The sequence below is a fragment of the Palaemon carinicauda genome, chromosome 36 (genome assembly GCF_036898095.1).
Source record: "Palaemon carinicauda isolate YSFRI2023 chromosome 36, ASM3689809v2, whole genome shotgun sequence".
In the NCBI taxonomy this organism is placed as follows: Eukaryota; Metazoa; Arthropoda; class Malacostraca; order Decapoda; family Palaemonidae; genus Palaemon; species Palaemon carinicauda.
Window position 1 is genome coordinate 18,443,693 of NC_090760.1, and position 12,326 is coordinate 18,456,018.

Below are 12,326 nucleotides of genomic sequence, written 5' to 3' on the forward strand. Positions count from 1 at the left end.
CAGCTACATGATTATCGGGTAAGTTTAATATTGAAAATTATTTATTTATTTTACCCTTTTAATCCCTATTTATTTCACATCTAGATTTTATTGTATGAAAGTGTTACGATTTGTATTAAAGGTTAAAATGATACTAAATGGTGTGAGTGTACAGATATGATTGAATGATTTTCGTTATATAGCGCTGAATGGCCTTTGATGCCCCAGTGCTTGGCTTAATGCCTAAATCCCATATTCAATTCAACTCTCTCATTTGTCTTGTTCCAAACGGCCGCATCAAGATGAGATCCCTGCAGTGGCAGCTGAAGTCCGTGTGGAGTCAACACTCCGACCCACCAGACACCAGAGTTCCCTTAAATCAGGATCAGGTGACGGATTTGAATTGGTGGATGGCAGACGAAAATCTTAGACGAGGCCAGAGTCTTCTTGTTCCCCCACCGAATTTGATGCTCTTCACAGAAGCATCAAAAGAAGGTGGGGGCTCACCATACGATCTCCGGCCCTTGGTCAGTCAGAATGGTACCACCACATAAATCTTCTAGAGATGAGAGCAGCTTATCTAGCTCTTCCTCAGTTCGAACAGTTGCTGGAAGGTCACTCTGTGGTGTTGATGATCGATAACACCTCAGTAGTGGCTTACATAAACAAACAGGGCGGTACCTTTTCTCAACCTCTGCCATCTTGCAGTAAAGATCCTCAGATGGTCAGAAGATCATTCTGTGTCCCTATCAGCTCGCTTCATTCCTGGCAAGAGGAATGTGCTCGCAGACAATCTGAGCAGAGCAACTCGGATAGTAGGTTCTGGATGGTCTTTGAATCATCAGATAGCCAACAAAGTCCTGACTTCGTGGGGTTCCCCGACTGTAGACCTGTTCGCAACATCTCTGAACAGCAAGCTTCCGCTGTACTGTTCTCAAGTCCCGGACCCTCAGGCTCTATGGCAAGATGTATTTCAACAACGGTGGGACAACATCGAAGTTTACGCCTTTCCCCCATTTTGTCTGATGAGAAGACTGCTCAACGAGATCAGAGCATCCAGAATCTAATGATGACCCTTGTAGCTCTGCTATGGCATCACGTAGAGTGGTTTCCAGACCTTTAGCAACTCCTAGTAGATCTACCACTAGAGCTTCCTCCACGACCAGATCTACTCAAACAATCACACGCAAACATCTTCCATAGGTCAGTGCAGTTGTGTCGACTTCACGCCTGGAGACTATCCAGCGTCTCCTCTCTCAGAAGAGCTTTTCATGACAAGTTGCGGAGAGAAAGTCCGGCTACTTGTGTAAGTCCTCAGCTTCAGTCTACCAGGCAAAATGGAGAGACTTTTGTGGTTAGTGTCGTGGAAGAAATATCTCTCCACTCGATGCCACTATTCCAGTAAAAGTGGAGCTACTTGTATACCTTTGGGAGGAAAAGCTCCTTTCAGTCTCGGCAGTAAAACACTGTCGCGCAGCAGTAAGCCTCGCCTTTAAGCTGAAAGGAGTGGACATTTTCTCTTCGTTAAGGCTTTCTTTACTCGTGCGAGTTATGAGATCACTTGCCCTCAGTCAGAGATTAGGCCTCCTCCTTAGAACGTGGTTCAGGTATAGAGATTCTTAAAAAGACCTCCTTACGAACCATTACGCCATGCAACTGACCGAAACCTCACTTTGAAGACGGTGTTCCCGCTCTCTTTATCCTCTGCAAAGTGAGTCGATGAACTTCATGGCCTTTGGTTGTCATTGCCCATTCAAGGGGATGGGGGGAAGTGACACTCGGCTTCGTCCCTGAGTTCATTGCTAAGACTCGAAATCCAGGGTTACTGGACCATAGATTCAGGCCCTTTCAGATTGCAAGTCTTCGTTCTGTAACCAATGGCCTCAGATCAATTGTTACTATGCCCAGTGAGGAGTTTGAGATACTATCTAAAACGCACTGCAGCAGTACGGCCGCGACTAACACCTCTGTTTGTTAGCTCAGGGAGAGTAAAGAGGAGGATCATTAAGAACACGATTTCCTGCTGGATCCGCCAAGTAATCGAAAGAGCCTTGGCTCCCAATCCTCCCCTAGCTCGCCGACCTAGAGCCCATGGTGTCAGGGGAATCAGCACTTGCTTGCCATTCAAACGCAACTACCCCATGTTGCAAGTACTTCAAGGGGGCGTTTGGAAAAGACATTCCCCTTCACAGCCCATTATCTAAAAGACGTGACCAACAGGAGATTCGATAAGTTTTCTATCGATCCTGTGGTGGCTGCTCAAGTGGTTTAAGAATACCTCAGGCTCCTTGATGGACAAGTAGCAGTTGGTCGAGGGCATTGTTTACCCGGGTTAAGACTGGGATGAATGAGAGTATGTCTGTCTTTCCTTTCTTTACTTTCCCCTCCCTTGGGGTGCAGCACCATGAGTCCCTCTAGAAGCTGGCTTCAACCTCTGCCGGTAATTATCACTTCCCTTGTGTAGTTTAGTAGTTATTTATATAAATTGGTCCACCCTCACCTGTCCCCCAGAAGTCATGCCTGCAATCAAAAGTGACATCTCTCACTGCTGTGAGAGTATATAGAGGTGGCTGGGTACCCCCCAGCCTACCCACTCAAGCGGTTAGGCAGGGTTGCCACCTTGCAATTAAAGTCTAATCGTTACCTTCCAGCTGCACTGAAAGATAATCCGAATAAATAATTACAGGTTTGTATTAGTTATAGAAAAATACTAATTATCTCCGAATTTGTCATATCTCTGACGATTAATGTCATAAAAACCATTCTAAATACAGTACCTGTGAACTCACCAAAAGGGAAATGGCCCCTTGTTTGGTATAATGTTATGAACATCCTTCTCAAATGTATATCGAAGAAGAACAATTTCAGAAGTGACTAAGCTGGAGGAGGAGCTAGTAGAGGTGTAGCAGTAGTTGCGGAGGTAGGAGGTTGCCCAAGCAAAAGTCTTATTTAAAGGATTAAAGACTGCTCATGAATGGCAGAAGTAATGGATAGTGACATTGCACTAGCAAGGAGGACAGGACAATACCCAAGAGCCTGACCATATGTCATATGATCAGTGCCCAAACCCCCTCTCCACCCAAGCTAGGACCAGGGAGGGTCAGGTAATGGCTGCTGATAGGTCTATAGGCTCTCCCAAACACCCCATCCTTAGCTCACAAGGATGGTAAGGTTGCAGACAGTAAAGGAACTAACGAGTCTGAGCGGGACTCTAACCCCGTCTGGCAAACACCTTGAAGAGACTTTACTAATCGGGCCACAACAACCCTCGTGAAAATGAAAAAAAAGCTCTGATTGGCGATTACTAATGACTACCAGTACAAATAATACAGAAAATGAGAGATCAAAGTTTGGGTATAATCGTCTGTCAGGAATTTTATGAACTGTTCTCAGGAGATTCTTATCATGGCGACCAAAACAAAAGTTTTTAAAAAGGAATTTTTACTGGGTATAAGTTGAGGTTCAAAGTAGTGCTTTATTAAGGGTATATTCAATTATGTTTCTAAAAATCAGTTTATGAATATTGCACAACAGTGTTTAGTAAAATCCATAGATATACTGTAGTATGATCCCCAAGATAATAGAAATGTCAAACAAGCATGGTCATTATCACAAGGTCATCCTGCTTTTGAAAGAAAAGGTTTTATGTAAAATTTACCTATCTCATCCTATTTCCACCTTATCCTCAAATTGAATAGATTGAAAAGTTTCTCAGCATATTTCAAAACCTCAGAAAACAACTTGACTTGATTGTTCATAAATAAAATTTATGAAGCTCCTGTGATTTCTTCCATTACAGCATTTGTCGAAAAGGATGGGCACATGCTGGGATGGATCTTGTTTTGAAATGCAACTACAGTACGTCTATGAAGGGAGGATCACAGGAGTCGTAGCGCTCTCTGATATGCAAGGACATGGCAACTTAAGTCATGTTAGGCTGTGATAAGGATAGGATATTGTGGGTAAGGACATAGTATTCCATTGATTTTATAACGACTGAAGCACAGCAGCAAACAGTTTAAATTCCAATTTCTGATGCGTCCTATCGTCATCTATCAATAAGATTACATTTGTACTAGAATAAATCCTATGCATCTGGTCGTTAGTATTGAAATTGTGTGTTGGGAGGGGAGCTGATTGGCATCTATTAACCCTTTTACCCCCAATGGATGTACTGGTACATTTCACAAAACTCATCCCTTTATCCCCATGGACGTACCGGTACGTCCTTGCAAAAAACTTTAAATTTTTTTTGTATGTTTTTGATATAATTTTATGAGAAATTTCAGGCATTTTCCAAAATAATGAGACCAACCTGACCTCTCTATGATTAGGCTGTTAGAGCAATTTAAAAAAAATATATTGCAAAATGTGTTTGAGAAAAAAAAATGCCTGGGGGTTAAGGGTTGGAAAGTTCCAAATAGCATTGGGGGTAAAAGGGTTAAAATCTTGAACTTGTATGAAGTTGAATCTTCTCTTGTGACATTTACCATGTGATGGGATTTACTGTATATTTAATTAGTTTAATATTGTATTGAATTATTTTAGTATAGTCTTACTTTCTGGGGTATTCTTTGGGAATTTTGGCTCCTGCCACCTCGCCTGTTCACGCTAACACACTATTTCATGGGACATATAGCATTCACATGCTCTTACATGCATCAAAGAGGGTATGAATTTTTCTATTCACGCTCATTCAACAGACTTTGAGCATTTATATGCTTGTGTAGGCTTTCCTCTGTTGGCACTGAATCTGCTGATTGTGAGTACTACAGCACTGTCTTGCTCCCTCATTGGATCTTGATGTCACACTCTTTGTCTCAAGTGTGCTCTACTGCTGGCACCTGATCGGTAGATCGGGAAAGCTCTTATGTTCGTATGTTCCCTTCTAGAACACTACAATTGCCTTTTGACAGCTCGTTTTCCTCTAGAAAGCTGCACTTTCCCTCTAGAAAGCTGGACTTTCTCTCTAGAAAGCTGGACTTTCCCTCTGAGCGCTCACAATCGCCTACTAGTAATCAAGAAACTATAGTACTACGTATGCTAGTGAATTTTGTTAGGCGAGAGAATGTATACTGACAACCAGCCTTCCCAGAAGATATGTTCTTGCGAGTAGTTATTTGTTTTATGGTTGACAAATGGGAGGATCTAATGATTGGCATAAATACATAGTCCAGGCATTATATTTCCTACCTCTTTCTTTCACTATGCCACTTCTGTCAGAGTGTCGTATCCAGCATTAGGAACATTATGGGATCATGCTCCTCCCATCTCCCCACTGAACAAGGGCTGACTTCGTGATTTAAAAGGCAAACAGCAGTAGCAAACGCATTGCCTTGCATTGCCTTATCTCGGTACTTAACGAGTGAGATAAGGCTACTATAAAAAAAAAAATCGTGGGAAATTTTCAGTCTTCTACGGTAGACATTGACATTTAACTAGCTGTGAGAGAGAGAGAGAAGCAGTATGATTGTCATTAGAGTACAGTATACAGTAGAACTAATAATATAAGAATTCCGTTTTTACACTGGAAATCGCATGTAAAGGATTAATGTCTGTGTCCATGGTAAGTGCTAATTACAGTACATAATTAAAAAAAACAGTATGTCATGTTAGGCTAAGTTCAGTTCCATACTTTACTTGGTGTTTTGTTAGTTCAGGGTGCACAAGAATTGGTAGATGTGTTATGAATTAAATTTCATGTTACATTTATGGGTAACCCTAACTTAGATCTTATGTCTATGTAGTTTAAACCTTTCCTTTTTCATCTTCTGAAGTACCGTATGGCACGGTAACTTGTTTATATGGAAAATTATTAAATGTTTGTATATTTTCTCTGGTACCATAACTAGTTGGCAAATTGTCCAGGAATATTATATTTGAACTTCATTTATAATCTAAAAAGTTTAATCATCCTATATAGTTTATGAATAAAGTTTATATTTAAACCTTATATCTTATCAGATGCTCAAATCCTTTTTCATTTATCTATACACATGGTTTATTTTGGTTATTCCTGATTACCTTAGCTGATCTAAAGATCAGTTTTGCATCTATAGCTCAGGTTTTTCATCCACACACTGCTTGCCATGAGCGAAGTTGCAAGATAGGAGCAATGGTCTTTCGAGTTACGAAATCAAATTAATGTGTAAAAAAATAACCTTATTTTAACTTTTATCTTCAATTTGAAAAAGATCATTATCCTTTACTTTTTCGTTTAGTTCAGAAAATATAAGGTTAACGACATAAGGTCGAGCACTGTGCTTGTTTTGTGTGCTCTACCAGTGTAGCCATTGGTGTGCCTTGAAACATGCCTATGAATTTGGTAGAACAATTTTCTGGAAACATTTTCTAATTTTTTTAAATGAATATAAAGATTTCTTATTCAAAAGGAAACATGGTAGTATGTGGAATTTTGTAATAAAGATTTCTTATTTAAAAGGAAACATAGTGGTATGTGGAATTTTTTCATTCATTTAAAAGGATTACAGTAATACGATAAAGTAAATTAAGAGTGTAGGAGGAATTGTTTTGTATCAACGTCGATGAGTTAATTTTGTACCGTTTTGTCTTTCAGATTGACTAAAAATGCTCTACTTCTGTCCTACATGTGCAAATCTTTTGATTGTTGAGGAAGGATCTCAGGTATGGGACTGCAGTAGCCAGTTTTAGAATGTAAAGTATACTTCTTTTTTGAGTAATTTGTGTTGAAAGAAAGAGTAAAAGTTTGTGAAATTTAGTTGTCGTGTGCAAAAACAGTTCTAGGTTGCAATGAAATTGGGACCTGGATCTGACTTATGACTCTGAAATGTGATTTGGTGTTTAAAGATACTGTACTTCAGTCTTGGGACATGACCTACGTACACAATATGAAACTTGAAACTTCTCTGATCTAGAGTTTTTATAAGTCTCTTAGAAGTTAGATTTTTCTGTGTCCACTGCTGTATTCCCTTCTAGCATGCAAGTAGGATATTGATTTAATTATTACACTTATTGTTTTTCATCTCTCTTAAACTGTTTCTAATTTTTTTTTCTAAGCATGTTTATAATTGGTTGTGTTTTTAGCCATCCAAAATATGGTTGACTTTAGATGACTAAATTTTGGTTGAAATTATATCCTGAATGTTAAGTAATTTATCTAATTTTTGGTTGAAATTATATCCTAAATGTTTTACAGTACAGTACTCAAGTTTGTTGCCGTTATTATTCACTTTACTGTATAGCCAGTATGTATGCTTTCTATTCATTTCAATGGAATGTAAGGAAAACTTAACTTGTGGTAATTTTCCCTTGGAGTATGTGCATTATAGATTCTTTCATAATGGCTTTCATCTCTAATCAGTAATGTTTCCTCATTAGAATGTACATTCTGAATTGCATTAGCTATTAAAAAGGCTCGTTGATATTGAAGGGAAAGTAGTAGTAGTTTTAGGTTTATAAACTTCTACAAACACATATATAGCAGAATACATACGCTGGGAGTTTATTGATGAAGGAGAGACTGATGTGATCATCATCATGAAAGAGAAGGGTGTTTGAAAAAAGATTATTGAAGAATGGCATAGTGATATCAAAGAGGAGAGTTTTGAGACTTCAAATTTCCACATATAGGAAGAGCTTATATATACTGTTCAATAAGATGGGAAAGACAGAGTGAATTCTGCTTTGTGGAGAATGTTAAGGTCTCCAGTCACCTAGGAGAAATGTCGCTAGAGGCAGATGCACGGGAAGAAACAAATTGTGGATGGAGCATAAAACTAGTAACTAGTAGTATGAAGCAGGGGAAAGGTCTTGAGTGTCGCCCTCATGGTGATGCAAGGGGCAACGATCCAAGTCGTCCTCAACTCGAGTGGATGCTGAATAGGGAATTCAATTAAAATCGACTAAATCATAGCACAGTGTCGAGTACAGTACAGTACAGTGAAAACTAATCCTATACAGGTAGAAATAATTTTCATAATGAAGCAGTGTAAACTAGGAATTCAAACCTAATACAGTAATTGATATGTCATCGGTTACCAGTCCATTAAACAAAAGGGTTGGGGTGGCCTACTTGGTAACATCCATGACTGGAGATCGCCTGACTGGGGTTCAAGTCTCGCTCAAACTCTTTACTGTAGTTTCCTCGTTTGCTACAACCTCGCTATCCATGTGAGGTAAGGATGGGGGAATTAGGTGAGCCTGTAGGTTCACCTGCCGAGTCATCAGCAGCCATTGCCTGGCCCTGTCTGATCCTAGCTTGGGTGTAGAGGGGTTGGGCGCTGATTATGTGTATATATGGTTAGTCTCTAGGGCATTGTTTTGCTTGGTAGGGCAATGTTACTGTCCCTTGCCTCTGCCATTCATGTGAGACCTTTACACTTTTAAAACTGATTTGATTTTAATTCACTGACCGAGGTCTACTGCCTTTTCATCTTAATCTTTTTTTTTTATTGAACTTTATGATGAATCAGGTTGGGTCATCAAATAATTTTTTACATTAACTCATTTTCATGTGTTTTTCAGTTAAATATGGCATATATTTAAAAATTTTTATTATAAATTTTTCATATTCGATGTATTTTTGTGACAATACATTAAGTATGCTTACTTGCCTTACATTAGATGGAATGTATTTTTTAATTGATAGCTCAAAATTTTTAATTTTCAATCATGTATTTTTGTTTTTCTTCCAGGGTATGCGCTTCTCGTGTGTAACATGCCCCTACATTTTTCCAGTTAAACGTTGTGTGTCGTACAGAATCTACCCCAAGCTTAAAGCTCTCGATGATGTTTTAGGTGGGGCCGCAGCTTGGAAGAACGTCGACTCGACAGATGAACCTTGTCCCAAGTGTTTCCACCCAAGGGCATTCTTCATGCAAGTTCAAACGAGGTCAGCTGATGAGCCTATGACACTTTTCTACAAGTGCTGTTCACCGACATGTGGCCATAGGTGGAAAGAATAAAGGAAACTTGAGAGATTTAGGTTCTGGTCTCTGTATCCCATTTTAGGGACTGTTAAGCAAAAGTGATAAGTTTGATTTTGGACAAAAGGTGTTAGAGAGATCAATGAGGCAGTTTAGACCTGTCTTGGGAAAGCTTAGACTTATGAGTAGTTCAGCACCAATACCTGCAGTGAATGGCATTTGTGCAAGCACTGTCATAAACCTGAATGATGGCCAGAGTATAGACGCTCATGCCAAAAGAGCAGCGACTTCCTTGAAGTCTGGCCATGTCATATCTGTTCCAACTGACACCATATATGGTGTTGCTGCACTTGCGCAAAATAAGACTGCTATTGAGAGTATATACGAAATAAAGAAACGCAGCTCGGTCAAGCCTTTGGCTATCTGTGTAGCGGAAGTAGATGATGTTTATTTGTGGGGTGAGGTGACTGTCCCTCATTCGTTACTTTCGTCTCTTTTGCCTGGGCCTGTAACCGTTGTTTTCAAGCGCACACCGGCGCTGAACTCTTCGTTGAATCCTGGCACAGAATTAGTTGGGATTCGTATCCCGGACCACAAGTTCATAAGGACAGTTGTCAGGTACTGTGGAACTCCCATAGCCCTTACAAGTGCAAATATAAGTTCACAAGAAAGTCCTTTGAATATTAGTGAATTTCAGGAACTATGGGGTCAGTTACATTTAGTGTTTGATGGAGGGTGTCTTGGAAAGAGCTCGGCATGCAGAGAAGGATCGACTGTCGTTGACCTTTCCCAGCCAGGTGTGTACAGACTCATTCGAAGAGGGAGTGCTTTTGAACAAACTGTTGAAATTCTTGAAAAGTATGAACTATGCATGGTCGACTAGGTAGTTTTATAATGGCTTCTGAAAGATAAACTAACAATATCTGGAAGAAATTTAGTATAAAAAACTCGTTATTGTACCTGTGAAAATGTTCAGTCTGAAAATTAAAAGAGAGAAGAGGGAAGCAGCCATCAGTGCTTCGCTCATTGCCCGATTACAGGAAGCAGTGCAGAGTGTCTTGCAACCTGGCAGCAGGGGCGAATTCGCCGATTCAAGAGTCTCGCAAGCAAACCAGACCAGGTCATTGCTGGGCCTTGCTGATAATACCAATGCTCTCTGCAATGTCTTGGAAGCTATTCTCATCCACGGTTTACGGGACTCGCTCGGGGAAAGGATGTCTACACTTCTTGGGGCTGACCCTGACAGAATGCCTGTGCCAAATTTCTGGCCTGTCATCATGGTTATTAGCCATCGAGATCTTATGGAACAGGTAGGCAATGTAAAATGGAATTGACAAGCGTGTCTAAGGTCTGTATAATTTTGGGGGGACATTGTGGAATTATAATATTGATCAAAAGCTAGATATTTTTTGTTGCTCTAATCTTATCATGGTCAGGGACTCAAAATTCTTATTATATATAGTTTGAAAGAAAAGAGAAAATTAGGTTTTGATTTGGCAAATAAGCTTATAACTTTAATTTTCAGTTATTCCTTAAATTATTTCATACTACAGTACTGTATGTTGATAGCATTGCTGCTTATTAATATCTGCAAGGTTCTTTATAATTTGCCCGTAGTCATTAATCTTGTAAAAGAAGTTGTGTTTTACAGCATTGGAATTGATAGTTTATTAACTTCCTTCTTTTAAAGTACTGTTGTTTAGTTTAACGTTTCCGATGCCTGGCCCAGGTGAGCGAGCTGTCTTTCATCACAAGCGAGGTTGGTCGAAGTCGTGCCTGGGTCCGATTGGCGCTGAACCAGGGCCAAGTGTGTAGCTACCTGAGTGTGTTGCTTCAGGATAACAGAACTCTCAAAGATTATTACAGGTGCGTAGAGGTCTTTTAATCTAATTTTTATGCTTTTGCAGATTATAAGACAGTAGTAGATAAGTTCTGCTGAAGAGTCTCAAAATGAGCTATTCAGAGCAGTGATAAAATTATCATGCTTTAGTTGAAGCTAACTGTAGAATAGAAACTGTGGTGCAGGTAAGCTTTCTGCATCTAAAGCTTCTGGTCAGGTTAAGGAGGCCGGCCGGCTAATGCCATTTTGTAAGGACAGGACTTTGACATTCATACCACTTAATAAGCTGTCTTAGGACATCTCCAAACTGCATAGGACTTTTCCTCTGACCTTCGGTTTTGCAACGCCAGTGAGATTCATCCTTAAAATGAGTATTTTTTCAAATTCTATCTCCTCCCTTGATAATTAATATTAAGACCTGGGATTACTACCCTAGATAGAACTGATGTAGACCTCCAATCTAATGAAGATTTTTTTTTCTAAGGAATTTTTTTGCTTTTCATTATATTAGAAAAAATAATAAACCTTAAAAATCAGAGAAAAAAATTAAGAAAATAAATATGGAAAAAAAATTTGAAAAAAGGCCAAGATTTGATTGTTTTATGATGTCTTTCTAAGTAATATATACAAAATTTCAGTGCTATATCTTTAAAACTAAGGGAGAAGATAGAATTTGAAGGTCAACAAGTACAGTTTTGAGATACGGGCATTCAAAGTTTTACTCTGTTTACAAAGAAAATATTAATAAATCAAAATTATTCTGAATATTATGTTCCTTTTTGGATATTTATAAACCAGAGCAAAGTTATTTATCATAATTTGATCATAAATGAAGATCCCTTTGCTCAATATCTTGCTTCTTTAGGTGAGACGGTCGCTCCATCATCTCACTCCTTCACTAACTCCGCTAATATCGCCGATATTACCCACTTCTGAACTCTTATGAGAGCAAATTTTCTTCTTCCTTATTTTAACGAGATGTTGAAATTGTCTTTTCCTCTGTGGCATGATGAAATTCTTGCCGAAACCGAGAAAAACGACTTAAAATTGAGTGAATGTTGGAGGTCAAACTCAAACATGTACTCTCTATGAGGTTTGTGTTTGGACTGAAGGCCGAAGGGTGTAATTACCATGTAATACAGTACATTGTTTTGCGCTCGTGGAATCTATACAAATGCCTTTGCATATTGTAATTACCGTGTAATACATCGTTTTGCGACTCTTGGAATCTATACAAATGCCATAGCACACAGTTTGTTTTACATCAAAATTTAGGATAACAGAAGAATGGTGCACTTTCTTGTAGGGAATAATGTTTTTGGTTTATTGAGTTACTTTTACTAATTACCTTGTAACTATGAAAGTCAGAGGAAGCTCAGAGAATTGTTCAGGATTTTTTTTTTTTTTTTTATAACCCCATATATTAGCATTTCAGCTGGGCCTCTTAAACTTATGGAAAAGCTCTAAAAGTGTACTTTCTGTTTAGCACTGTCTCCATTAGGCGATGAAAATTCGAAAATTTCATAAGCCTGAACTGCTGTAATTTTGTTTATTGATAAGTGATTTTTTTTTTTTCCTTAGTAAATTTTCCCATCTATTTT

At 38.9% G+C, this 12,326-nt stretch overlaps 4 protein-coding genes across 5 annotated transcripts in view; 3 read left to right on the forward strand and 1 right to left on the reverse strand.

Annotated features, from left to right (window-relative positions):
- LOC137628505 (uncharacterized) overlaps nucleotides 1-680 on the reverse strand; it is a 34,646-nt gene extending 33,966 nt beyond the window's left edge. Inside the window, exon 1 of the mRNA XM_068359657.1 lies at nucleotides 492-680. Within this exon, the coding sequence (XP_068215758.1) occupies nucleotides 492-680 (189 nt within the window). The remainder of the gene's footprint in view (nucleotides 1-491) is intronic.
- Nucleotides 1-8,937, forward strand: part of Polr3K (RNA polymerase III subunit K) — a 29,558-nt gene extending 20,621 nt beyond the window's left edge. Inside the window, exons 2-4 of one of the 2 annotated variants that reach the window (XM_068360013.1) lie at nucleotides 3,779-3,941; nucleotides 6,557-6,624; nucleotides 8,655-8,937. In XM_068360013.1, coding sequence (XP_068216114.1) covers nucleotides 6,568-6,624; nucleotides 8,655-8,924 — 327 coding nt within the window. In that variant the 5' untranslated portion in view covers nucleotides 3,779-3,941; nucleotides 6,557-6,567 and the 3' untranslated portion in view covers nucleotides 8,925-8,937. The remainder of the gene's footprint in view (nucleotides 1-3,778; nucleotides 3,942-6,556; nucleotides 6,625-8,654) is intronic. The other variant, XM_068360012.1, reaches the window with a different exon arrangement.
- Nucleotides 8,938-9,027: 90 nt separating this feature from the next.
- On the forward strand, nucleotides 9,028-9,768 carry Tcs1 (Threonyl-carbamoyl synthesis 1). Its single transcript, XM_068360011.1, has one exon. It carries the CDS (start codon nucleotides 9,028-9,030, stop codon nucleotides 9,766-9,768), a length of 741 nt encoding a protein of 246 aa, XP_068216112.1.
- An 85-nt stretch (nucleotides 9,769-9,853) lies between these two features.
- Nucleotides 9,854-12,326, forward strand: part of LOC137628790 (pleckstrin homology domain-containing family M member 1-like) — a 58,796-nt gene continuing 56,323 nt past the window's right edge. The window contains exons 1-2 of the mRNA XM_068360009.1: nucleotides 9,854-10,195; nucleotides 10,615-10,751. Coding sequence (XP_068216110.1) covers nucleotides 9,854-10,195; nucleotides 10,615-10,751 — 479 coding nt within the window. The remainder of the gene's footprint in view (nucleotides 10,196-10,614; nucleotides 10,752-12,326) is intronic.

Coding starts and splice junctions, on each gene's coding strand:
- Tcs1 (XM_068360011.1), top strand. CDS start 9,028: ATGAGGCAGTTTAGACCTGTCTTGGGAAAGCTTAGACTTATGAGTAGT.